Source organism: Plectropomus leopardus, chromosome 17, assembly GCF_026936395.1.
Source record: "Plectropomus leopardus strain MGB_pleo_1.0 chromosome 17, ASM2693639v1, whole genome shotgun sequence".
Classification (NCBI taxonomy): Eukaryota; Metazoa; Chordata; class Actinopteri; order Perciformes; family Serranidae; genus Plectropomus; species Plectropomus leopardus.
In genome coordinates, this window is record NC_142192.1 from 13,894,584 (window position 1) to 13,921,424 (window position 26,841).

General features: G+C 39.3%; 1 protein-coding gene across 1 annotated transcript in view; it reads right to left on the bottom strand.

The window, feature by feature from the left end:
* Window positions 1-9,969: 9,969 nt before the first annotated feature.
* elp2 (elongator acetyltransferase complex subunit 2) overlaps window positions 9,970-26,841 on the bottom strand; it is a 35,853-nt gene continuing 18,981 nt past the window's right edge. The window contains exons 11-22 of the mRNA XM_042506706.2: window positions 26,131-26,262; window positions 24,904-25,053; window positions 23,490-23,681; window positions 22,099-22,168; window positions 21,802-21,897; window positions 20,176-20,233; window positions 18,420-18,492; window positions 17,210-17,402; window positions 13,142-13,263; window positions 12,842-12,984; window positions 11,212-11,325; window positions 9,970-10,629 (exon numbers count right to left, since the gene is read on the bottom strand). Coding sequence (XP_042362640.2) covers window positions 10,434-10,629; window positions 11,212-11,325; window positions 12,842-12,984; window positions 13,142-13,263; window positions 17,210-17,402; window positions 18,420-18,492; window positions 20,176-20,233; window positions 21,802-21,897; window positions 22,099-22,168; window positions 23,490-23,681; window positions 24,904-25,053; window positions 26,131-26,262 — 1,539 coding nt within the window. The 3' untranslated portion in view covers window positions 9,970-10,433. The remainder of the gene's footprint in view (window positions 10,630-11,211; window positions 11,326-12,841; window positions 12,985-13,141; window positions 13,264-17,209; window positions 17,403-18,419; window positions 18,493-20,175; window positions 20,234-21,801; window positions 21,898-22,098; window positions 22,169-23,489; window positions 23,682-24,903; window positions 25,054-26,130; window positions 26,263-26,841) is intronic.

A 26,841-nucleotide genomic window follows, 5' to 3' on the forward strand; every position in this document is an offset into this window, starting at 1 on the left:
TATTGACTTTTTGGACAGTTTTTCATCAGGCTACACTATAAACGGCCTCAACACGCTGTACTATGACTTATTTTAACATTTGGAGCCATGACTTTTTGACCATTTTCCCTGAGCTATAGTATGACTTTTTTGCAAAACTGTACTTTGCCTTAAAACGCTCAAAATATTGACTTTTTGGACAGTTTTTTCATCAGGCTACACTATAAACGGCCTCAACACGCTGTACTATGACTTATTTTAACATTTGGAGCCATGACTTTTTGACCATTTTCCCTGAGCTATAGTATGACTTTTTTTTGCAAAACTGTACTTTGCCTTAAAACGCTCAAAATATTGACTTTTTGGACAGTTTTTCATCAGGCTACACTATAAATGGCCTCAACATGCTGTACAATGACTTATTTTAACATTTGGAGCCATGACTTTTTTGACCATTTTCCCTGAGCTATAGTATGACTTTTTTGCAAAACTGTACTTTGCCTTAAAACGCTCAAAATATTGACTTTTTGGACAGTTTTTCATCAGGCTACACTATAAACGGCCTCAACACGCTGTACTATGACTTATTTTAACATTTGGAGCCATGACTTTTTTGACCATTTTCCCTGAGCTATAGTATGACTTTTTTTGCAAAACTGTACTTTGCCTTAAAACGCTCAAAATATTGACTTTTGGACAGTTTTTCATCAGGCTACACTATAAATGGCCTGAACACGCTGTCCTATGACTTATTTTAACATTTGGAGCCATGACTTTTTGACCATTTTCCCTGAGCTATAGTATGACTTTTTTGCAAAACTGTACTTTGCCTTAAAACGCTCAAAATATTGACTTTTGGACAGTTTTTCATCAGGCTACACTATAAATGGCCTCAACATGCTGTACAATGACTTATTTTAACATTTGGAGCCATGACTTTTTTGACCATTTTCCCTGAGCTATAGTATGACTTTTTTTGCAAAACTGTACTTTGCCTTAAAACGCTCAAAATATTGACTTTTTGGACAGTTTTTCATCCGGCTACACTATAAACGGCCTCAACACGCTGTACTATGACTTATTTTAACATTTGGAGCCATGACTTTTTGACCATTTTCCCTGAGCTATAGTATGACTTTTTTGCAAAACTGTACTTTGCCTTAAAACGCTCAAAATATTGACTTTTTGGACAGTTTTTCATCAGGCTACACTATAAATGGCCTCAACACGCTGTCCTATGACTTATTTTAACATTTGGAGCCATGACTTTTTGACCATTTTCCCTGAGCTATAGTATGACTTTTTTGCAAAACTGTACTTTGCCTTAAAACGCTCAAAATATTGACTTTTTGGACAGTTTTTTCATCAGGCTACACTATAAACGGCCTCAACACGCTGTACTATGACTTATTTTAACATTTGGAGCCATGACTTTTTGACCATTTTCCCTGAGCTATAGTATGACTTTTTTGCAAAACTGTACTTTGCCTTAAAACGCTCAAAATATTGACTTTTGGACAGTTTTTTCATCAGGCTACACTATAAACGGCCTCAACACGCTGTCCTATGACTTATTTTAACATTTGGAGCCATGACTTTTTTGACCATTTTCCCTGAGCTATAGTATGACTTTTTTTGCAAAACTGTACTTTGCCTTAAAACGCTCAAAATATTGACTTTTTGGACAGTTTTTCATCAGGCTACACTATAAATGGCCTCAACATGCTGTACAATGACTTATTTTAACATTTGGAGCCATGACTTTTTGACCATTTTCCCTGAGCTATAGTATGACTTTTTTGCAAAACTGTACTTTGCCTTAAAACGCTCAAAATATTGACTTTTTGGACAGTTTTTCATCAGGCTACACTATAAATGGCCTCAACACGCTGTACTATGACTTATTTTAACATTTGGAGCCATGACTTTTGACCATTTTCCCTGAGCTATAGTATGACTTTTTTGCAAAACTGTACTTTGCCTTAAAACGCTCAAAATATTGACTTTTGGACAGTTTTTTCATCAGACTACACTATAAACGGCCTCAACACGCTGTACTATGACTTATTTTAACATTTGGAGCCATGACTTTTTTGACCATTTTCCCTGTGCTATAGTATGACTTTTTTTGCAAAACTGTACTTTGCCTTAAAACGCTCAAAAATATTGACTTTTGGACAGTTTTTCATCAGGCTACACTATAAATGGCCTGAACACGCTGTCCTATGACTTATTTTAACATTTGGAGCCATGACTTTTTTGACCATTTTCCCTGAGCTATAGTATGACTTTTTTTGCAAAACTGTACTTTGCCTTAAAACGCTCAAAATATTGACTTTATGGACAGTTTTTTCATCAGGCTACACTATAAACGGCCTCAACACGCTGTCCTATGACTTATTTTAACATTTGGAGCCATGACTTTTTTGACCATTTTCCCTGAGCTATAGTATGACTTTTTTTGCAAAACTGTACTTTGCCTTAAAACGCTCAAAATATTGACTTTTTGGACAGTTTTTCATCAGGCTACACTATAAACGGCCTCAACACGCTGTACTATGACTTATTTTAACATTTGGAGCCATGACTTTTTGACCATTTTCCCTGAGCTATAGTATGACTTTTTTTGCAAAACTGTACTTTGCCTTAAAACGCTCAAAATATTGACTTTTTGGACAGCTTTTTCATCAGGCTACACTATAAACGGCCTGAACACGCTGTACTATGACTTATTTTAACATTTGGAGCCATGACTTTTTTGACCATTTTCCCTGAGCTATAGTATGACTTTTTTGCAAAACTGTACTTTGCCTTAAAACGCTCAAAATATTGACTTTTGGACAGTTTTTCATCAGGCTACACTATAAACGGCCTCAACACGCTGTACTATGACTTATTTTAACATTTGGAGCCATGACTTTTTGACCATTTTCCCTGAGCTATAGTATGACTTTTTTGCAAAACTGTACTTTGCCTTAAAACGCTCAAAATATTGACTTTTTGGACAGCTTTTTCATCAGGCTATACTATAAACGGCCTCAACACGCTGTACTATGACTTATTTTAACATTTGGAGCCATGACTTTTTTGACCATTTTCCCTGAGCTATAGTATGACTTTTTTTGCAAAACTGTACTTTGCCTTAAAACGCTCAAAATATTGACTTTTTGGACAGCTTTTTCATCAGGCTACACTATAAACGGCCTGAACACGCTGTACTATGACTTATTTTAACATTTGGAGCCATGACTTTTTTGACCATTTTCCCTGAGCTATAGTATGACTTTTTTTGCAAAACTGTACTTTGCCTTAAAACGCTCAAAATATTGACTTTTGGACAGTTTTTCATCAGGCTACACTATAAACGGCCTGAACACGCTGTACTATGACTTATTTTAACATTTGGAGCCATGACTTTTTTGACCATTTTCCCTGAGCTATAGTATGACTTTTTTTGCAAAACTGTACTTTGCCTTAAAACGCTCAAAATATTGACTTTTTGGACAGTTTTTTCATCAGGCTACACTATAAACGGCCTGAACACGCTGTACTATGACTTATTTTAACATTTGGAGCCATGACTTTTTTGACATTTTCCCTGAGCTATAGTATGACTTTTTTTGCAAAACTGTACTTTGCCTTAAAACGCTCAAAATATTGACTTTTTGGACAGCTTTTTCATCAGGCTATACTATAAACGGCCTCAACACGCTGTACTATGACTTATTTTAACATTTGGAGCCATGACTTTTTGACCATTTTCCTGAGCTATAGTATGACTTTTTTTTGCAAAACTGTACTTTGCCTTAAAACGCTCAAAATATTGACTTTTTGGACAGCTTTTTCATCAGGCTACACTATAAACGGCCTGAACACGCTGTACTATGACTTATTTTAACATTTGGAGCCATGACTTTTTTGACCATTTTCCCTGAGCTATAGTATGACTTTTTTGGCAAAACTGTACTTTGCCTTAAAACGCTCAAAATATTGACTTTTTGGACAGTTTTTTCATCACGCTACACTATAAACAGCCTCAACATGCTGTCCTATGACTTATTTTAACATTTGGAGCCATGACTTTTTTGACCATTTTCCCTGAGCTATAGTATGACTTTTTTTGCAAAACTGTACTTTGCCTTAAAACGCTCAAAATATTGACTTTTTGGACAGTTTTTTCATCAGGCTACACTATAAACGGCCTCAACACGCTGTACTATGACTTATTTTAACATTTGGAGCCATGACTTTTTTGACCATTTTCCCTGAGCTATAGTATGACTTTTTTTGCAAAACTGTACTTTGCCTTAAAACGCTCAAAATATTGACTTTTTGGACAGTTTTTCATCAGGCTACACTATAAACGGCCTCAACACGCTGTACTATGACTTATTTTAACATTTGGAGCCATGACTTTTTGACCATTTTCCCTGAGCTATAGTATGACTTTTTTTGCAAAACTGTACTTTGCCTTAAAACGCTCAAAATATTGACTTTTTGGACAGCTTTTTCATCAGGCTATACTATAAACGGCCTCAACACGCTGTACTATGACTTATTTTAACATTTGGAGCCATGACTTTTTGACCATTTTCCCTGAGCTATAGTATGACTTTTTTGCAAAACTGTACTTTGCCTTAAAACGCTCAAAATATTGACTTTTTGGACAGCTTTTTCATCAGGCTACACTATAAACGGCCTGAACACGCTGTACTATGACTTATTTTAACATTTGGAGCCATGACTTTTTTGACCATTTTCCCTGAGCTATAGTATGACTTTTTTTGCAAAACTGTACTTTGCCTTAAAACGCTCAAAATATTGACTTTTTGGACAGTTTTTTCATCAGGCTACACTATAAATGGCCTGAACACGCTGTACTATGACTTATTTTAACATTTGGAGCCATGACTTTTTTGACCATTTTCCCTGAGCTATAGTATGACTTTTTTTGCAAAACTGTACTTTGCCTTAAAACGCTCAAAATATTGACTTTTTGGACAGTTTTTTCATCAGGCTACACTATAAATGGCCTGAACACGCTGTACTATGACTTATTTTAACATTTGGAGCCATGACTTTTTTGACCATTTTCCCTGAGCTATAGTATGACTTTTTTTGCAAAACTGTACTTTGCCTTAAAACGCTCAAAATATTGACTTTTTGGACAGTTTTTTCATCAGACTACACTATAAATGGCCTGAACATGCTGTCCTATGACTTATTTTAACATTTGGAGCCATGACTTTTTTGACCGTTTTCCCTGAGCTATAGTATGACTTTTTTTGCAAAACTGTACTTTGCCTTAAAACGCTCAAAATATTGACTTTTTGGACAGCTTTTTCATCAGGCTATACTATAAACGGCCTCAACACGCTGTACTATGACTTATTTTAACATTTGGAGCCATGACTTTTTTTATAGTATGACTTTTTTTTGCAAAACTGTACTTTGCCTTAAAACGCTCAAAATATTGACTTTTTGGACAGCTTTTTCATCAGGCTACACTATAAACGGCCTCAACACGCTGTACTATGACTTATTTTAACATTTGGAGCCATGACTTTTTTGGCCATTTTTCCTGACGCTGACGTTGACCAACAAATCAAAAAAGTCATGGCTCCAAATGTTAAAACAAGTCATAGTACAGCGTGTTGAGGCTTTTCATACTATAGCCATTTCAAAAAACTGTACAGTTCTGCAAAAAAAGTCATACTATAGGTTAGGGAAGATTTTTGACCATTTTCCCTGTAGTAATGCTTGTTTCTCCTTCCTGCTCTTTTGCTTAAACACTCAAAATATTGACTTCTTGAACCCCCTTTTTTTTAATAGGCTACACTATAAAGTCCCTCAGCGTTCTCTACCATGACTTTTTTTTTTTACATTTGGAGGGATCATTTTTGGGCCTTTTTTCATGTGCATTAGCATTGCTTTTCTTGCAGCACTGTACTTTGGCTTAAAAGTCATCAATTTCTCAACATGCTATTTTATGTTTCACTTATTTGATATGCTATATTATGGTGTTCTTGGCTATTTTTTTAACATCAAATACTATGGTATGTCTCAGCATGCTATTTTAAGTGGTTTTCAGCTTTTTTTTCAGACATGTCATATTTTGACATTTTTCATCCCTCTATACTATGACTTGTCTCGACATATTATAGAATGTTTTTTTTGACATGTTATATGTTTTTCTCTGTTGTTTTGACATGCTATATTATGACGTTTTTGCCATTTTTTCAAAATGCTATATTATGACATGTCTTGACATGCTGTACTTTGTGGTTTTTATCCCATGCCACATTTTGACTTTTTCAACATGTCATATTTTTACATTTTTGGCCATACTGTAGTACGTCATTTTCGGCTGTTTTTCGACATGCTACATCGTGCTATACTATGTGGTTTTCAGACCTTTTTTCAACATGTCATATTTAGACATTTTTCGACATACAGTTCAGTTCAGATTATCTTCATTTAAAACATGTCAAAATCATGAAGGAACGAAATTAATTTCCAAGGTCCAGCAACGTACAGAATAAATAATAGTTGCTTAAATAGATTTTATAAATAATAATAAATAAGCTAAAAACCTATATTTAAAAAAATACAGTTAAAAACCAAGCAGCATGTTAATAGCAGCAGTGAATCAAAGTGCAGTAGACAGACTTTAGGTCAGGAGTTCATGAGTCTCACAGCCTCTGGGAAGAAGCTGCACTTTAGCCTTGTTGTTCTTACTTTGAAGCTGTGCAGTCTTCTGCCTGAGGGGAGGGGCATCAACAGTTCGTGTGCTGGGTGGGTGATGTCCTTTCTGATACATGAAGCTCTGCTTCTGCACCTGCTGACATAAATGTCCTCCAAGGAGAGGAGGCTGCTGTTGATGATTTTTTGAGCAGAATTAACCACTCTCTGCAGCGCCTTCCTGTCGGCCACTGAGCAGATCCCATACCAGACAGTGATGGAGGATGTCAGTGCGCTCTCCATCACACACTGGTTAAAGGAGGTCAGGACACCAGCGCTGAGACCAGCCTGCTTCAGCCTCCTCGAAAAGTACAGGCGTTGGTGGGCTTTCCTTATTATGCTGGCTGTGTTTTACCAGTGTATTAACAGAAAACACAAAAAATGTATAGGGGTCAGTTATACTGCATACAAAGAATTACAAATGGAAGATTTGATGCTTACAGTAGAAAAACTACATGCTCTGACTTCTTTGACACATTATACTATGATATTTTTTGGCATTCTATACTGTGACTTTTTATTGCATACTAAAGTATAACTTTTCCTGTCAAAAACATTTTTTTCTGACATATGTTCTATCTCACAAAGGCTTAAATGTCATCATTTCAATGCCAGAAAAAAAGGAGCTTCAGTTCTCCATTAACATCTAACTTTTCACACAGGAAAACTAACCCTGACACAAAAGCATAATGATATATTCATCTCCCCTGAATACCCTAATTCAAAGCCCTTTCTAGAGCAGTGTGTCTGAGGTTTCAGTAACCTTTGTCAGTCGTTTAATACGTGTGCCACTGATCACCATTTTCCCATTAATCTGCAGCATTCTAAGATTTTTAGATGTGGTTTCTAATCCCTCCTCAGTACCACATTATGGCAATCTGACCTCATCAAGACGAGTGGTCAAGGGCACATTGGGGAGGACATTTGAGAGAGGAGCATATGCCCTGTGTATTAGTATGCTAGTCAGGGCATAGAGCCCACAGAGCTCCTTGCACAAATGTGTTGATGAAAATCCCAAGCAAGATGATCATTCATGTTTAAATTGAAACATCACTGATAATGTCTCAATAATTGCATTATGTTGTCTATGGTGTGGAAAACCCCTTGATATATGGCTGGATTGTCCCAAAACCTCATTTCATTATTTGAAAAACAGCCGTTTCCTGAGGGAGCGTGTGAGGCGCAGGTTGACTGATGCCACCATACATACTAGGATACATGATTAGAGAGAGAGTTATGGCCGATAGTTACAATCTCCTGCAGGTAAATTTATGGCTGACATATAATGACGGCACACTCAGCTGAGCCCACAGTAAATCCAAGATTTGGTCGTCCTCTGTCCTTGAGAACTCTGCTCAGTCTCCAAAAGCAGACATGCCTTAATCTATGTAAAGCTGCTGCGTTCAATAACTGGACAGTCCTACATTGGTTGATCCTAATCTACTGTTATGTTTAAAGTCCTGCCTGAAATGGACCAAACCCAGGTTTTATTTTCTCAACAACAATTAATGTGTATACTAAATGCTGTAAGTGTTCACACTGATGTGGTTCCCAAAATGTAGGTTTAACACCCAACCCACAAGGGGTTGTAAGTCTGAGACACAAGATGAATACCAGATTGAAAAGTAGACACTATGTCATCCCAAAAACTATTTTTCTCTGCTTGCTTTTTTCCCATGTTAATAACTTGATGATTTTAGAGCTAAACCCGACTCAAAATTAATGCAGTCTGACTTTCAGTGGGCAGCCCTAGATAATTTCACTCTTTGGTTTAATTGGTTTCAACTGGTGGACAAATGAAATCAGTAAAGAGGGCTCACACATAACCATAGCTCTGCTGAAATGGGTAACAAGCAAAAAATATTGGGAACTACTTATGAATTAAAGAGCATGGTCTACAGCAGCTCCATATGAAAAGTGTCCAAAGTTAATTATGACATGATTTGGTGCTTGTCATGACCTGGCTCAAGCAGTCACAACAAAAAGGGAGACCACACCATGCCAAATTTTCAAACAATACTTTATCAAAGCAATTTAACCAAATTAGACCAAATTAAACAGCAACATAAATATTGACATGATGGGACGTGGCAATCAGTCAAGTGCATGAGTAGAATGTGTGTATGCGTGTGTGGTGTTGTAGAGTACAAACATAACAAAAGGGAAAACTCAAACCAACATTACCAAAGGAAAAACCAAGGCGTGCCTGTGGAGTCAGCCAGGGCAGAGAGCTGGCTGGCTGTCTGCAGGAGCTTAAGTAACTTCAGCACACTGGGTCCAGGTGTGCTGAGTTACTAATCAGTGGAGCTGCATGGGAAGCACAGGATAGACACCCCTCCTCCTACCAGAAATCCTCATGATGACACCATAGGGGCTTTACAGTGCTATATAAATAAAATTGACTCAATGTCGATTTACTAGTCTATCTGGTTCCTAATCATTTCCATTCAATATAACAGAACCGTGGAGATTTAAAGATTGGTGATCCATCACTCCAAGTCACGTGTTTTCAAGTTCCAAGGTTTAAGTTCCAAAAGTAGCAATTCACCTTTTATTTATGATGGTTACATGAAGTCTCACCATCTGTTTTGCAAAATTAGTTAGCTGTAATGTATATTAAGTATTTAGTGATTAGGCTAAAACATGTTAAGACACAGGTGATGTATGGTCCTTTGGAGAAATACTTCTACCAGGTGAAATGAGCATTTTTTGCTAAAACCTTAGAATTTAAAACACTTCAGCGTACAAGTGGGCAAGGAGAGTTGAAATGCATGTGCTAGCCTGGGTGGGCTTCTCATTGGTGCCTGTGACTGTTTATGCTGAGGTGTTTTAAATTCTAAGGTTTTAGCAAAAATGCATGTGTTTGGGAAGTACTGAGCATACGACTGGATAAATGAGACTTCAATTATAATTCACAAGTTGTGTGAGTTTTTAAATGGATGTTTTGTTTTACTTTGGCTGTTGTTAAAGGCAGAGCCCAATAACTTCTATTCATCAAGACTTTTTTGGTTTTGGACTCTTTGTTCACCTTTGAGTCTTCCAAGAAAAACAAGTTTTCTTCTAATTCAAGTTAACGCGGTGAGTAGTTGATATTCAGTCATTTGATTTTCATTTTGTAGGTGAAGTATTCCCTTACATTATGGCTCTGCTTCACGCTGTTAATGTTTTGCATTCTTGCACCTTCTTGTATTTAAGAGTTTTGTGATTTCACATCACTTGACCTCCATTATTAGACCATAGACAGTCAAATTTTGGATACAAAAGACATTTAATTAATCTTTCATAAAACAAATAAACATCATACATCTGTGAGATTAACTTCCTTGATTTGTTACTGAAAAGCCTCCGTTCACCATATAAATATTTTTTTACTATCCAGTCTAAATATGTGATCTGTATAGATATCCAGCAGCGTCGTCTTCTCTGAATCTAAACCACTTTGAAGTGTCTAAGCAAAATACCACCCCTGGGCCATGGTGTTTTCACCATCTTGCCTCCACCCATCAAATCTGTTCAGCTGTGTGTAGACAGACTGCGGGCCATGTGTGCTGAGGGTTTGTCCTGTGACTGACCCATGACTTAACTGGCTGTCACAGGAAGTGAACGGCTTGCCAGCGAGCAGCTGTGGCCTTTGTGCCGCAGTCAGGCCTGTGGCCCTCAGTCCAAGTGTCTCTCTGCGTGTGAGAGACATAATAGTGTCACTGTTGGTGGTGCTAAAGAGCCCGTTTGTTGATGTTGAAGATTTTGACAGAGTGGTCGGCGCTGGCGCTGGCAAGCTGGACCCAGGAGCTCTCTTCCTCGACTTCACTCTCTCCGTCAGTCTGTCCATCCATCTTGATGTTCTCTCGGCCTACTCGGCCAGTCCTGGGCCTCCAGCGGAGCCTCTTGACTGTCAAAGCATGGCTTTGTCTGCAGAAGCACGTGTGATGAAGGGAAATAACAGGATACTCTGACAGAACTAGCATTAGACAAAATCATAAGAAATGCCTGCAACTCACTCTTAACCATTGCACCTTTTCTACTTCTCACAGACAAAACACACTGAGAAAATCCCAGACTTCTGTCACTTGATCTTATGAGTAGCACAAGTATGGTTGTGAGCAGCACTGAAGTCCAAGGAGCTTAAGCTTCCTGTTAAAAATACACAACAAAGATACCTGTCTTCAGTTCACTTCCTGAGCTCCACGGACGATGACTCACACACCCATGTGGGATACAAAGCACACACAAATACGCACAAGTACCTGTCGATGCCTCAACCCCCAACTGCTGCCCAGATCAGAGAAACACAGCCATTCAAAACCAGCCTGCTGCCTTTTTCTCTATAGCATAAAAGAGAGCTTCTGCCTCTCGCCAGCTACATCAAACTGAAGCCACACTACTGTTACTGTGACACATTGTCATTTACGTCTGCTGCCAGCGGCCACTGGAGGCCTTTCAAAGTTGCATGTTATGAACTTCAGATGAACTGTGTGTGTGTTGTAAGGATACGAGATGTCCGTTTCTCCACAGCTGCTCCAGTCATGTCCTCCAGCAGGCTCCTGGCTAGGGCTCCACCTGTACAACAAGATCCTGCCGCACTCCAGGCCCACGGCAAGCAGGTAGCTAAACACAATCACACAAACTCAGCTCAAGCCCTAAGAAGGCAATGGCCTAGAAACAAAACTCAATTTGTGCACAATGTTCATACTTTGACTCCACCACATGTTTGAGATACTGATGAAATTCCAACAACATTAAAATGTTTCATCAGGAGCTTAAAAGGTAGAAACTACTCTCTCCTACAACATATCAATACTATGATGCAGCCCATCATGTCCTGAGGTCATATTGGTGCATTATTGTTGAATTAAGTATGCTAATATCAAACATAATGTTGAAGTCAGACTTCTGCTTTTTGTGTCTACATAATAATATATTCAGTATTGATTTGTAGTCTCGTTATTTTCATCATTCCCTACTGACACGTGTGTTAAGACACAGCAGGTACCTTCTGCTGTGCATCCTTGTGTGTTATAATTACTACAAACAACTTTACATTAAAACAGTTGGCAGTCTTACTAATTTCCCACATGCATTTAAGTATAGATTGTTGTTGTTAAAAGCAACATATTTTATGACCAAAATAAAAGGAGTGCTTTGTCTATTCGTGCTTACAGGGAGAGAATTAAACTAATTTCCTCAACCCTTCTTCACTAGGTGGAACATCTGCTGTAATGTCATTAAGTGAAATAAAAAAATGGACAAAGTGCCAAGTTGTTAGTTATCTTAAGGGTTTTCAAATAAAATAACATATAAATAAAATAAGCAATCACTTGAATAGTGTGAGTATGGCTGATAATGTCATGAGTTTCAGCTGGATTCAGTAGAGTTTTTTTTCATAAAATTGGTCGTAATACAAAAATAGAAACATACAGGTGTGTATGCGTGTCTATAGCTTTGCTAATATAAATGTATTTTAAAGTGCATTTTGGACTATCGCATCAGCTGTATTGATATGGGAAAATTAATTGTTAAGACCTCCTCAAATGAGCAAAAAGGTTTTATGTTTGGATGAGGGGGTTTTGCCTTTGTCAACAGAGTTAAAGTGCTAAATGGCATATGGAAACTCCTTTGTGGAAGCTTTGAAGTAGAAAATATATCACTCTAACTAATATATCCTGGGTTTTCACTATTGGCGTCCTCCTGCATATTCCCAAAATGACATAATTTGTCTTTATCTCTGGACAGCATAAACATGTCCAATACTAGCTGATATGAGATCAAAACTTGCCCCATGTAATTCAAATATGCCCAACTGAAACTAATTCCTACAGACCTCTCTCCTTTTTTTTCTCGTAAATTGGTTGGTTGGCCAAGGCGACTATTCGTTTCCGATTTGTTTCCGAGTGCTACTTCCTCTACGCTGTTGTGTTTACTCGTGGATTACATCCATGTGTAAAGTGTAGTCTATAACCCCAATTTCTAGCCAAGTTCAAGACTAGTTTATTCACTTCAACCCAGTTGATGGAAACATGCCTAATGTGCATTCACTTAATTTTTTTTAATTTCCCATAATTAAAAAGTTTGCTTAAAATTCACTTAACAATTGAATGAAAACAGGACTTTAATGTGTGTGTACCTGTTATCAGAGCAGAGTACGGGGCAGAAAGCCACAGCGGTAGCTGAATCACCCACATCCAGGATGGAAGAACATGGTTTGATCTCAGGAGGAAGCATCGTGTCTCCACATTTCTCTAACCTGCATGGTCCCCACACTATTACCTGGACACAAACATGCACAAAAAAAACTTTTATGAGCTATCGAAAAATGTAATCGATGCTTTAAACAAAAATATATTAATTACAATACTATGATACTACCTCAATGTGCATCAGTTTTCTTACCATGACTATTACCACTTTATAAGAAAAGATTTACCTTCTTGTCCCGACTGGAGGTCACAAAGTATTTGCTGTCTGGGCTCCAGTCACATGACCAGATGATTCGGCTGTGTATGGCTTTGCCCTTCCCCGTGTGTGCGTACAGTGAGAACTGCGGCTCTGTGTGGATACAAACACAAATAAGTACACAGATTAAATAAGGAATGAACTCAATATACATATATATAATCAATCCCATCACTACATATGTTTTGTCACACTTCTTTGACACTTCCTTTCTGCTGACAGATGAGCTGGTAGTCAAAACTTTATGTTGTGATTATTGTAACATGACGTCAGCATGTCAAGATCCTCACCTCACTGCTCTGTGGCAACAAAGGCTTTCCCAAGCGACAAATAAACAACCAAACAAGACAGAGAACCTCATTCCAGCCCTCCATTTCAGTCAGTTTTAGTTTATGGCCGGCTGCTGTTTATTTCCCCAGCCTAAGTCATTTCAGAGCCCGGATTGGTTTTCCCCAGAGAGCTTGTTTGTATGCTGGTGGCAGCCGCTTGTCTGCGCGTCTGCAGCACTGCTGCTCTCCACCAGCACTCACATACACACACAACTGAGCAGGCATGTACACAAGTAAAACCACAGTGTCACCACAAAAGTCTGAGTTAAAGCCCACACACATTTGTGGGTGTGTTGTTTGGGACACACAGGTGTTGCACCTCCTTCCATTAACACTCATCTGAGGACTGTGAGGGGCACGGTGGGCTGCTCAGTTCGACCTCACAGGGATGGAGACCAGAGGCAAAGTAGGAGAAAGAAGAGATGTGTTCGGTTGAGACACAATAAGCAAAATGCATTAAGAAGATAAGAGAGCAGCACATAAGAAAAGGCTACACAGATCAGATTGACAGCTGCACAAAAAAGCAGAAAAGGGAGGAGAGCAATGTAACAGTGTCTCCTTATGAAATGTCTGGGTGGTGACCCATGATGTGAAAGAAGAGAAAGAGGATGAAGGGAAAGGAAGGAAGGAGGACAAAACAGGTGAGAGGAATAGAAGCGACACAGAAGAGGTGAGAATAGAGGGAGTCAGTTTGTTTGATCAGCTCTGACTTCGTTTAACCTTCCTGGGTCTGGTCTGTGAGACTGTGTGTGTGTGTGTGTGTGTGTGTGTGTGTGTGTGTGTGTGTGTGTGTGTGTGTGTGTGTGTGTGTGTGTGTGTGTGTGTGTGTGTGTGTGTGTGTGTGTTCTTCACAATCACCTTGAGTGATTCAGCAGCCAACCAGAACAGACGGGACCCCTTCTCTCCAAACCCTCCACTCCCTCCCTCCGTCTCTCGCAAACACCATCCCATCACCATCAGCGCAGTCCACCATACAAGCAAACAGCAGAGTGCAGGGCTGCTTAGCCTCTGCCAGCGCCCATTAAGACCATCCTGAGCTGCCAAAAGATCCATGAGATGCATTACCAGTTGCAGGTGGGAGGTAATCCTCTAGGTTTAAATGTCGTGTTCGGCTCACCTTGGATGCAGGATTATTTGTGTAAGTCAAGGTGCGGAGATACTCTCATATAAAAAAACTCTCCAGGAGCACGCTGTTGCTTACAACAGGGGCCCTGCAAGAGATGAATGGAAAGTGGGGATGCACAGATCTCACTTTTTCTCTACCAACTCAGGACATTAGCCAACAGAAGTACTGATCAGATATCAGAGCGTATTTTTTTATTTGTTTCAGACTTTAACTATCTTGTTCTAAGAGTTTTATAACTGTTTTTATATAATGAAACAATAATAAAAACAACAGTGTTAAATGTGGATAGCTCACATCTGTCCAGTACCCAATTTGGGCCCATACTGAAATGGTAAATGGACTGCACTTGTATAGTGCTTTTTTAGTCTTCAGACCACTCAAAGCGTTTTCACACTACATGTTACATTCACCCATTCACACACACATTCAAACACCGGTGGCCGAGGCTACCGTACATGGTGCCACGCAACATCGGGAGCAATTTGGGGTTCAGTATCTTGCCCGAGGTTACTTCACCATGTTGACTGGAGAAGCAAGGGATTAAACCGCTGACCTTCGATTGAGGGATGACCCGCTCTACCTCAGAGCCACAGCCGCCCCAGCAAACTTCCTAGAGCTGCACTTACGAGTGCTGTGAACAAAGAGTCACCTTTCAGAGCAGCTCTAAAGTAATCATATGATTGATCACATGCATGTTGAGATCAGGAGTAGTCAATCAGAGACAAGGATGTACCCAACATCTACTAGGGCTTTAACAATAGTGCAATCTGTATCAATATATTGATTATATGTTTAAAGATGCAGTATCACAGATGCAAAGTGAAAACCTTGATGCATACTGTCATCTTCAGATGTGTCCTTATTTTGAAATTTCCATGGCATCAATGCCACCACTTCTGTTGGAGCACACCTCCATCCTCAACAGTGCAGATAACATTATGTAGCCAAGAAAAAGGCAATGAGGATATTACTTATGTCATCTCATATCAATCGCAGGCCCGTCAGTTGCACTGAATCCAAATCATATTGTGGCGCACTTTGTCACATCAGCAAATATTGTACAGTTTTCCAAAGAATTCATATAATATTCAATAATTATGAAACTTGTGATTTACACTCCTAACATCCACCATATTGTTTTTTTTATAGCTACATTTTACTCTGCATTATTGTTCTGCAATATGTGGTTTTAATTTTTAAAAAGGGTAATTTTTTTTGTTCAAATTTTATTTTATTATTGTGAACTCTCTAATCATCACACAAGATGTATTTATAGTATATAAAAAGGTATTAGCAAATATGGATTAAATTATAAGAAAATGGCTGAAATGGAACAAAAAGAAAACCGAACTAGAGCAGGATAGAAATGCTGATGCTGTTAGAGGAAGTACATCAGACAAATTATATAACGAGGGGGAATCTCGTACCACATTGACATGTGCAGACACACAGACAAAAGACAGAAAAAAAGAAAGTGATGTAACATGCTATTAAATGTTCAAATCAAATGCAAACAGCAAACTATGATATGAGAAGCTGAGTTTCAGAGGAGTATTTAGGGTTCGGCTCTGGAGAAGACTTAATTTCAGATACTGACTGATGTGACCTTCCAGAAACAAATCTGTACCTTTAACCATTAATGTCGCCCCCAGTAAGTTAAGTTTGAAAGAGGTCAAAGGTTAAAAAAAAAACAGACAATATGAGTTGTAGAGAGCCACAAATGAGGCTTTTAGATTTATGTTGGCAGCATGTCAGAATAACAAAGGGCTGTATTGTTGTGTCTGTATCGGGAGCCCGAAACCAACCAAAGGCCAACAACAAGCAGCCACACCACTACTGTGTTTGTTTTCCTTCAAAAAAGAGTTGAACAGCTAGAGATGTATTCACAGTGTTGATAGTTTTCTTCCTCATCTTGATCCTGACATGATATGCAGTCAAGCACGGATTTGATGAGCTATTGCAATCTGTTGCAACTCTGCTATACTGACAAGCCTTCCGGCAATAACTGAGGTTGAGTAAGTATACAGGAAGGTGTCTGCTCTTTTTCTGCATATTAGTATCCATCTGAAAGCTCTTGTAGCCCACTTAAAAGCTTTGTTGGACCTACAATATAAAGTATTATGTGCAATGAAGTTATTAATACATCTGTTACAGGAGGAGGTTATTGGAATTAATATTTTGGTTTATTTACATAAATATGCAGAGAAAATGTGGTCTAATTTAATACATAATCTTCCTTTATTAGCTCTTTTTTGGACTACTTTCAGTCAACGCATCACTTGTTTGGCTCTACACAGTATTAATTAGGGGAGTCCTTCTAATCAGGCCAGCTTGACTTGGAATTTGATTTGGAACAAATCTGCTCAGTGGGTTTACCTTATTTTAATTAATTTGGAGCCGGTGTCTGCCAGTAAGGCTCCAATATTGTCTTTGTCTTCAAATTCACTCAAACACATTTTTAATCAAGCTAATTTTATTTGCAAAGCACCATGAAGAACTATTATCTCATCCTGTGCTATGCTGCATTATAAAACTAAATAAATGATACAATTCTTTATTAGTGACAACTCCTTCCCTTTCTCACCTGGACTTTCAGGTGTGGGCAGATCCCGTCTCCATAGAGACCAGGTGCGATCACGAGAAACAGCCAATAGGAGTTGTGCATCAGGGGAGAAGGCCATCTGGGTGACGGTAAGGGTGTGGCATGGCAGTGTCTGCAGTTGACGCCATGTAGCTGTACTCCACAACAGAATTGCTGCATGCTCTGCTTTAGATGCCTGAAAGAGATGATTTAGATTAGTTTATCTACAGAAAAAAATATTTTATCTTCTAAAAAATGCTGTAGCAAGTTTGCTTGTTTTTTGTAAAAAATAAAATAAAAGTTTAAAGGTTGGATGAGGATGGCTGTAAGGAATAAAGCAAAGAAATGCAGAGGAAAGAAAGATTTGGAAAAACAAAAGGGTTTAAGGAGAGGAACGGTAGAAAGAAAGAGAGTCATAGTCTGTACTCTGTACTGTACTCTAGCGTTTCCAGTCCCCTACAATGGAGGCCTTAGAAAACACTGCTGACCATGATCTAGTTTGAAAACTGGGGTCGTGTTTTCATCTGGATGGACAGAAACAGAAATGTCTGAAATTGATGACGCAGACACCCACTTTCACTTCCTGATTGGTTCTTATCAGTCACAACGGGCAAGGTCAAAACATTATAGCTAGGTCTAGATACCTTTTGTCATTTCATCCTTCTTATATGGATATTGCTCGAATAAGTCACTATATTTGCTCTGCAGTGCCTTCCAATCTGTTTTTGACCACCTTAAAAACCTTCTACATGTAACTCTCAATAACAGTTCTGCCTCGTCACAGGTCTGAGCAAAGAAATCTCCTAAACACAGAGTAGACAACCTGCTTCCTGTTGACTAAATGCTTCAGTGAAATGCTTGTGTGTACCAAGATCGATTTTGGTTTAAAACGCCGTTTAAAAAAAAAAAAAAAAAAAACATATTAATGAGGATGTGGTTACAGTGAAGTGTAGTGATTGAATGCTACTGGAAGACAGAAACACATCAGTGGTGGCCAACAGCTGTGTGTTTGTGCACAATCAATTTGCAGAACAAGGCAGGTACTATCAATACCTGACTGACAGTGCTCTCTCTCTACTTTGTGTGTGAATATGAGCATGCAGAATGAATATGTCATGATGCTCTCTACTATCTGATCTACTGCCCTTTGCTGAGGTTGTGGGGGGAGGGGGGGGTGTGAAGTGGTCTCTGGCCTCAATCTTATCACACTGACCTTGCATGCAGACGCCACCAATGCCCTGGCGCTGTCTGAAGCAAGACAGAACATCTCAAAGCCATGTCCGTACCTAGAGGAGACAGAGGAGGACAATCATTCAGACATTAATCATAAAAAGTATTCAAAGTAAACAGCCACACTGAACATGTGGAAGGACAGGAAGCAGCTGAAAGACAGACGTGTGAAGGGAGGACGACAACAAAGGAAATGCTCCCAGTGTGACAGTAAATTAAGTATTCTGTTATTCCAAAGCGTCACCCTGACAAGCTTCTAGACTCGAGCCATCGCTGCTTGCTGACAGGTAAATAAGCAGACAGAGTGTGAAATTAAAATACTGATCTGCGATGACTGGCCCTTCTCCCGCTGACAGAGATGAACAATGATGATGCTCTGGCTAATCACTCGCAGACTAATTACTTTTAGCTTGCTGACTATCACCTGCTTGTTTTAAAATGTCAACGAGTCAACAAAGTGAAATCGCCGCCTGCAACTCAATGAGAGAGAAATTCCTCCCGAACCACGAAGCTTTCAAACGCTGCAGCAATTTGGCCGCGACGCTGAGAGGTATTATTTATGCCACAAAAATAATCCGGCCACTTACTCATTTTAATGTTTCTATTATGCACTAAATGATTCAAGGGGGCTGAAGCCAAATGGAGGTAGAAAAATGCTTTTTCAACACACACAATGCCCGCACCTAGAATAAACGGCCGCACCATATGTCATGTTTATGGCAGATTGACAGGTAAATGGATTTAACATTGGCCGCAAATGGAGGCAATATATTCAGCCTGGAGAGGGGGCTCATGGGACGGCAGCAAGCTGGAATCTGATTGGCTGATGAGTACAAGGAGGGAGACAACAAGAGCTTTCGGGAAGTCCGTTATATTCAGTTACAATAAACCCTGTGGGCAAAACCAAATCATCCCATCTGGAAATGTTGCTTCATTAAGAGTAATATGGTATCTTTGATGTCTTTAAAGGGAAAGGAAGCACAAAAAAAAACAAATATCTGGTGGAAACTGTTACTTTATTATGTCTTAGGACTCTGGATATACGTTTTTTTATTCAATCCATGTTTAACCAGGTAAGTCTTGTTGAGATCAACAATCTCTTTTTCAAGAAAGATACGGCCAAGACAGCAGCATATGAACAGTTATATACACCAACCACAATAAAAACATAAAAGATTATTAAACATTAAAAACCTATGCACAATGTCGAGTACCAACTGATTCATTCACCCTTGTACTTATGAGAGCTTTAAAATCCAGCAGAGAGACCAGGGAGCAGAGCACATTGAAGTGCCCCTTTCCCGCTGAGTCCATGCACAGGGAACAGACAACAGAACCAAATCTTGAGATTGCAGACTATAGCTGCAGTCAGATCTCTGTTCAATCAAATTGCAAATGTATGAAGGTAGTTTACCCAGTACGGCTTTGTAAATGCATAAATACCAGTGACTGAGCCTCTGAAAGGTCAAATAAAGCCATTCAGCTCTGGAATTAAGTGTACAGGGATGAGTGACAGCTTTACAATCTGTAACAAATTTCAGTGCATTATGATATGCAGCATCTGACATGCAAGCAATGTGCAGATGCATTTATGTATAACAGATCACCATAAACCAGAACACTGGTGGTATAAACAATATCTGATACAATAGATTTTTTGTACCAGCAGGTAACTGAAACTAGAGACAATATGAGGGGGTCTGGATGTGCTGTTAGCGGAGATACATTTGGATACTCACAGTTTCTGGACCTCAGGCCACAGCGTGTTCTGGAGAAGATGATCCTCTGGTGGGGGCTCTACACACACACGCGCGCACACACGCACACGCACACACACACACACACACACACACACACACACACACAGAGTTAACTTTAAAATCCTTACATAACTGTCATTTGCAAGACCCTGAAAACTGAGCTGTTTTAAAATTCAAACACACCCAGTTTCCAATTTACTAAATGAGGATTACACCCAAGTGGCTATTATAATTTCCCCCCTTTTAATCCTTGTTCTGTTAACCCAAAGAATGACAGATAGCATCCTGAATGTGTTCATGTGTGTGTGTGTGACAGGCTTACAGAAAGACAGAGCAAGAACCACAAGACAGACGGAAAAGAGTGCAGTAAAAACTGCATGGTAGACGGAGAACACGACTGATCGCCTGGAGACAATGTTCTCTCACATTCACATGCAGCCTCTTTTAGCATTTAGCTTGCATGAAATCCTCAGCCCCTGCCGCTTTTTCCCCGAAAAAAAAGCTATTTTGAAACAACTGCAGCTTTATCTCCCAATTCTTAACGGCTGCTGGCTTTGAGGGGGATCAAATGTAGCCCCGTGCCAATCCTCTCCTTCACACCGCAGGCTCTGCACAAGCCCGCACAGCCGTCGTGTTGCATGTAATTGAAAGCTACACTCCCCGTGTTTTCTCTTGTTGGTCATCGGGTTCCCATTTTGCCTAATTATTAATTCGTCTCCTTGCCTGAGGAAGCCAATCAAACGAGGAAAAAATGCATTGTTAACAACAGTCTCCGCACTTGGTTGCTCCCTATATAGCCCGGGGTCATCGATACTTAAACTTTGCAATCACATAAGCCTGCTTTCTAATTAGCATTGTAGATTAAGGAGTGGCTTCAATCATGCTGATGACAGCCCTTGACACCCTGTAGCCCAGGGGTTTTAACACGCCATGCTACGTTCTCTTCATTCGACTCTCATCCTTTTCCCATCTGCCCCTTTTCCTACAACTAGTTTCTCTATTTCGCCTTTTGTTTCTGCTTCCTCTGTGCACCTCTGTTTCCTCTCTGCACATTTACTCAATGCCATTACTGCTCCAAAACCAACCAACCTTGAATTAAAGAGTTTTTTTCAAATTTTGTAAGAAAAACCGACAATTTTCCTGACTTATCCTGCTTTTTCTAGTTGCCTCTGTTCACAGTAACACTCCGTGACACCTTTTATTCCTCCTCAATCACCCACCACTCCTTCTCTCTCATCCCGTCTCCTGCTGTAATACCATCGGCCTCCAGCAGATCTCAGGCACTGTGGGAGTATAGCACAGTGAGAGCCGTAATGACGAACTGTCCGTCTGGCCGCACATAATTGTCTCTTATAAGAACATCTAGCGACAGGCAGACTGGATCTCTTAAATGTGTACTGAGGCTGCCGAGTCGAAAAGCAATGAGGAATACGAATCAGGCTATCAGACTGCGGAGGAGACAGAGATGCATTTGGGCTCTAAAATGATTTATCAGGGAGGTTCAAATTAAATGAGGATTTACCGAGACGACTACTAAATCTTAGAAATAACAAAGTCATGTAGGGAAAATACTTGGGATGGTTATTTTTTGCAGATTTACAGTACCAGTCATGATTAGAGGGTGGAAGTAAGACTCCTGGTATTGATCAGAAACACTGCTGAACTGTCCCTCTTCTTCATTGGTTTTTGGGGCAAGGTCACCTGTAAATTAAAATGACATTTCTCTGAATATATTTGACTATTTCAACATTATATTATAAGGAATTTAATACCTAAACAAACTCTCAATTAAAGGCGCAGCTCTCTTAAACTGCTGTATGGAGCTCATGAAAAATTAATCAGATATCGGCTCCAACACAGAGTGCTGAAACATTCACGTGCAGAGCTGAGCAAGTTTTTTACCTTGAAATACAGCCTTGTTGGACAGACCCAAGGCAGGTGTGCTGGCTCCTTCTGGAAGGTTGGCAGAGTCCTGGTAACCAGCAGATAAATGAAAGGACACACACACACACACACACACACACATCAATAACTATGTAGGTGTCGACTCAGCACATTTTCCAGTTGGAAAAAAAGTGAAAGAGAGACTACAAAGAAAGTTTTAGTGAGACCTGATATTTGTTCAGAGCACTCTAAAGCTCATGGATTTAATCAATCAACTATTTCTACAATTGACTGTACTGTAAAACTTTAAATTAATAGCCTGGGCTATTATTTGCTTAAACCACTGATTTCTTTCAACAGGCTTATATTTAGGACAGGCGTCTATATGGGACAGGCTTTTATTTTTTTCCCACACAAAACTGTTGCACAGCAAAGTTGGAAATACAATCAAATAGATTGTTTTAACATCTTTTTTGTGTCTCTCTTGTTTACTGTGCCAGTATTACTGTCTTTCTTAGCTTCCTAAGCTTCAGTCCACAGATAAAAAAATGAACCCAATATATCCCTGATATGGTTGCTGCCATCTTGCTCTGGTGATGTCAACGTAAGTTCAAGTCTGCCTAACAGAAATGTCTGCAATGTCAAGTTCCCATCAACATCCGTCTGACCAATCTGGAATGGTGCCATTTAAAGCAGGCACACCACTATGCACATGTAGCTGTTAATCATAATGTCACAGCCACATTTTTACTGCATCAATAACTTATTAAAACCAAACTTATCCGAAAAATGAACACTTGAACATACATCAGCGTGATAAGAACTACTTAAATCAGGGTGTCTGAAGGTATCAGATGCTTACATTTAATGCTTTTTAAGACTTTTCAAGATAATTTAACAAAATTTATAACTAATTTTTGGATAAAATAATCTTCTTAAATAAGCGCTGCAGATAAGCATAAAGGTGAGTAGTATGTATGTGGTACCGTAGTGCAGCAGTAGGTTTTATGTAGGAATATTAGAGTGAGTTAGAGCTAATCTACAATTTGCCAACAGTTAGGTTCAAGTATTGTGTGCATGTGAAAGTAAAAGACAGTATTGGGTTCAGTGGAAGAGTTAAAGGTTTGTTACATCAGAAATGTGGACTTTCATGCAAAAGCACTTAACTCATTTGACAAAAAGAAATTAAAAGATGGATAAATAAAAATTACACAAAATATTTGTGACAATTAAGACCTCACAAATTCTAAGTCAAGACTAATGACTTTTAAGGCCCAAAATTAATAAAAAATAATTTCAAGATATTCTAATAAGGGACAATGTAGATGTTTTGGGGTTACTTTTGGTATGCTGTCACGTAGTGAATAATTTCAAAACATAAAAATAGACTAATTTTATTTGGAACTCACACTAGATGTCAACAGCTTTTCTCTTGAGGTCCCAGAGATGCTAGCAAAGTTCTCAACAAAATTACGAGGTGCTTGAAACACCCGTAGGACTTTCTCATCAGCTCCTGATACAAACTGAAACCTTCCAACCATTGCCAGGCACTGCATGTCGTATCCATGGATCTGCGGCCGTGAGATTTCATGCCAGGTTGCCTGCAGGTAAAAAAGGCACAGAAAAATATTATAAAAGATGTAGATCTGGTCATGAGGATCCCAACCAGCTGCATGTGGTTGCCAGGCAAAGTGCCAGCATCTCAACAGATCTCTGATGTCGTGGAACTGGGCTTCTTGGCCCTACACCTAGCCGTTTGTAAGCAAGCCAAACACAACATTGATTCTCCTGTTTAAATTATCATTTCCAGCTTAAGATGCAAAGTGTTCTCACAAGAAAAGATGGAAGGCTTTGCAACAATGACCGGATTCTCTTTGGCAACAGCATAAGGTGGCAATATTCCAAACTGGCATCTTCAATAATGTAATGAAGACTGGAAACTTCATTATGTTTCCACCTTTAACTGGATGCCAAACTGGCATGTTTCACGCCCCTTCTAACATTTTCATGTGGATAAACCTGAGGTGAAGTAAGACGTGGGCGAAGAGCTTTTTGCTTCATGCTATCAATCAATCCCTGTATCTTAAGTCTTTATTCCGTTCCCTCAGAAATAAATCACCAATAAGAAACTCTTAATTATTAAGTCCCAACCTACTATACTAAAATTCAATTAGAGACAGCACCTAAACATATTTTAACAAAATGCAGCAAGACGTATATATATTTGGTGAAGAATATATCCCACAAAGATTAACACAAGTGGCAGATGTTAAAGGGAGAGAGAAGCATACTAAGTAACTATTGCTCGCAGAAGACCAGAAGAAATAGAGAAACCAAAAATCAAGATCTCAACATGATGCCATCGCATGAAACTGCGTAGATTCATCTCTAGAACTGTGTGTGCGCACAAAGACAGAAATGTGCATGCGTATTCTTCTTGACAGATTTATAAAGCCATGTGTACATCTGTTTCTCAATCATTTTGGAGCTGTCAATACTACACCCACAGCTAGCCAAAAATGTATGTAGAAGCGCCGTTGAGCATACATTTGTCTATCAGCACTTGTGTCCGCTTCACCCTTCATTCGACTTGTCAATAAGAAACATGGCAAAGAAAGTGCTATTTCACTGACTATGTCACATCTCTGTCACTCATACAGAAGTAATCCCTTTAAATCATCACTATGGCCCTCTGCCTCTATTGTCTTATTTTATTCTTGGGTATTTTGCATAGTTTTCTAATACTAGTATTATATTATTGTATTGAAGTGTAAAATCCCAGTAACCGGACAACATATTATAGATGATTACTGCCCCTTTTACCTGTTTGGCATCTTGTTTCCTCCATGGAGTGAAGAGTCTGGTCGTCTGGTCCGAGCCCACGCTGATGATGAATTCACCCTCAGGATCCCAGCTCAGGTCCTGGACCGCATTAAAGTGGCCCGATATCACAACCCCTGGCCTCCACTCTCCCTGCTCACACAGCATTGCAGTGGTCAGTTTACAACTTTTAACCTGCGATTTCCAATTTAAATTCCCCTCTGCGTACACATCACTTAGTATGATTGGCAACTACACCAGAGTGGGTGATTATAATTTACGTGTTGCTGTCTGAGAAGTCGATCTCCTTTGAAACATCTATATTAGTTATCAGCACCTTCAGGTTTGTGCTTTACTTTAAATTCACCTTCCGAGCCGGTGTAATTGAATTGCAGTTATCTCTGAACTTGTGTAGTGACTTCACACCTGCCACTCCTTCTGAGGGACACCCAACAAAGACACATGCAAAGCCAGTCAAATTGAGTGGCAGACAGGAGACTGGGTGTGACTAATTGCACTAACTGCTGTCCCTCACACAGTTTAGCTGTGTAGCAATGAGCTAACTTTAAATCTTATTTCAAACACACATGCAATTTGAGAGCTTTAGGGAAAGTTGTACAGATTTTGTGCAAATGCAAAAAACAAGTTTAATGAGTTAACTGAAACAAAACAAAATACTGGCATTATATTAGTTTGAAAGTTTAAGGGCCCTGACACACCAAGCCAATGGTCGACAGTCTTCTGGCAGCCTAGTTTTTGCAGTGTCCCCTGCACCATTGGCCTTGTTGGCCCTTGTTGGCCCTTGTTGGCTATTTTGCAGCCAATGCAGCAAGTTGTATTGTGTTGAGTGAAATGATTCTCACTGGCAGTTCAGCTCAGCACAGAAGAAGAGAAACGAAAGTGATGACAGCAAACAAATGGCCAACGTCAAGAAGGCTTGAGATTGAAAATAGCTTTTTTTACATGAGATAAGATTACGTTTTCAGCCATTGAGCTCTGTAACAGGAACGATTCATTATTGTTTGTGTTATTGTTCGCCAGCTTCTTTCAAGTTGTGTTGCTAATGTGCTCACTGGCTAACTAGCATCTTGAATCCTCATATCAGTCTTCCACTTCCCTTTTTAATGACATATACAGACTACAGCCACCTGCTGGTATGATGAGTTATTTCCTCTCATTCTGCCACTACTCCTCTGATGTGTATGGGCTTTAAGAGTAACTAAGGCTCACCTCTTTGTCTTGGTCTTTGCACCAGAGATGAAGTGCCCCATGAAAAGCGTGAGCCACAATCATGGAGCCATCAGGACTCATCTGGCAACCGTAGAAACCCAGAGTGTTGCCACCAACCTCTCCTACACGCACCTGGTGTAAAAGACAAAAAAGAACATGTTGTGGGGACAATAATTACTGATAAGAAGCATCAACTCTTCTGCCTTTTCTACACTTGTATCTGACATCAGGAGGGTGAAGAACATTTGGTTTCAGGGTCAGAATCACTGAGCTGCTGCAGACAAGTAAATTAGGTTATGTTCACTATTTCTGTGTATTATGAATTTCGCCCCCTTCGCCTCTTGTATATGACATTCAGAAATGCAGTTTAACGCCTTTCTGTTGTTCTGTCAAACACCTGGGTTCAGTGTAAATCTTCAGGCTCAGATTTACAGAAAAGATTAGTGGAGCGAGGGAGAAAAAGTTCTTAAGTCTGTTTTCAGTCTCCCTCCAAGACTTATTAGCTAACAGCTCTCATAATGGTGGGTAGAGGCTGGAAAAAAACAGCAAATTAAGCTGACAAGTCAAATGAGAAATTATGCAAAATGGTACTTATTAGAGCTGAATAAACTGTGTTGTGTTTTTCTAACAAAATACATTTGTCTAATACAAAATGAAAGCAATTGTGGCGCAGCATATCACACTAAACAAATAATCATGAAAAATAGCAAA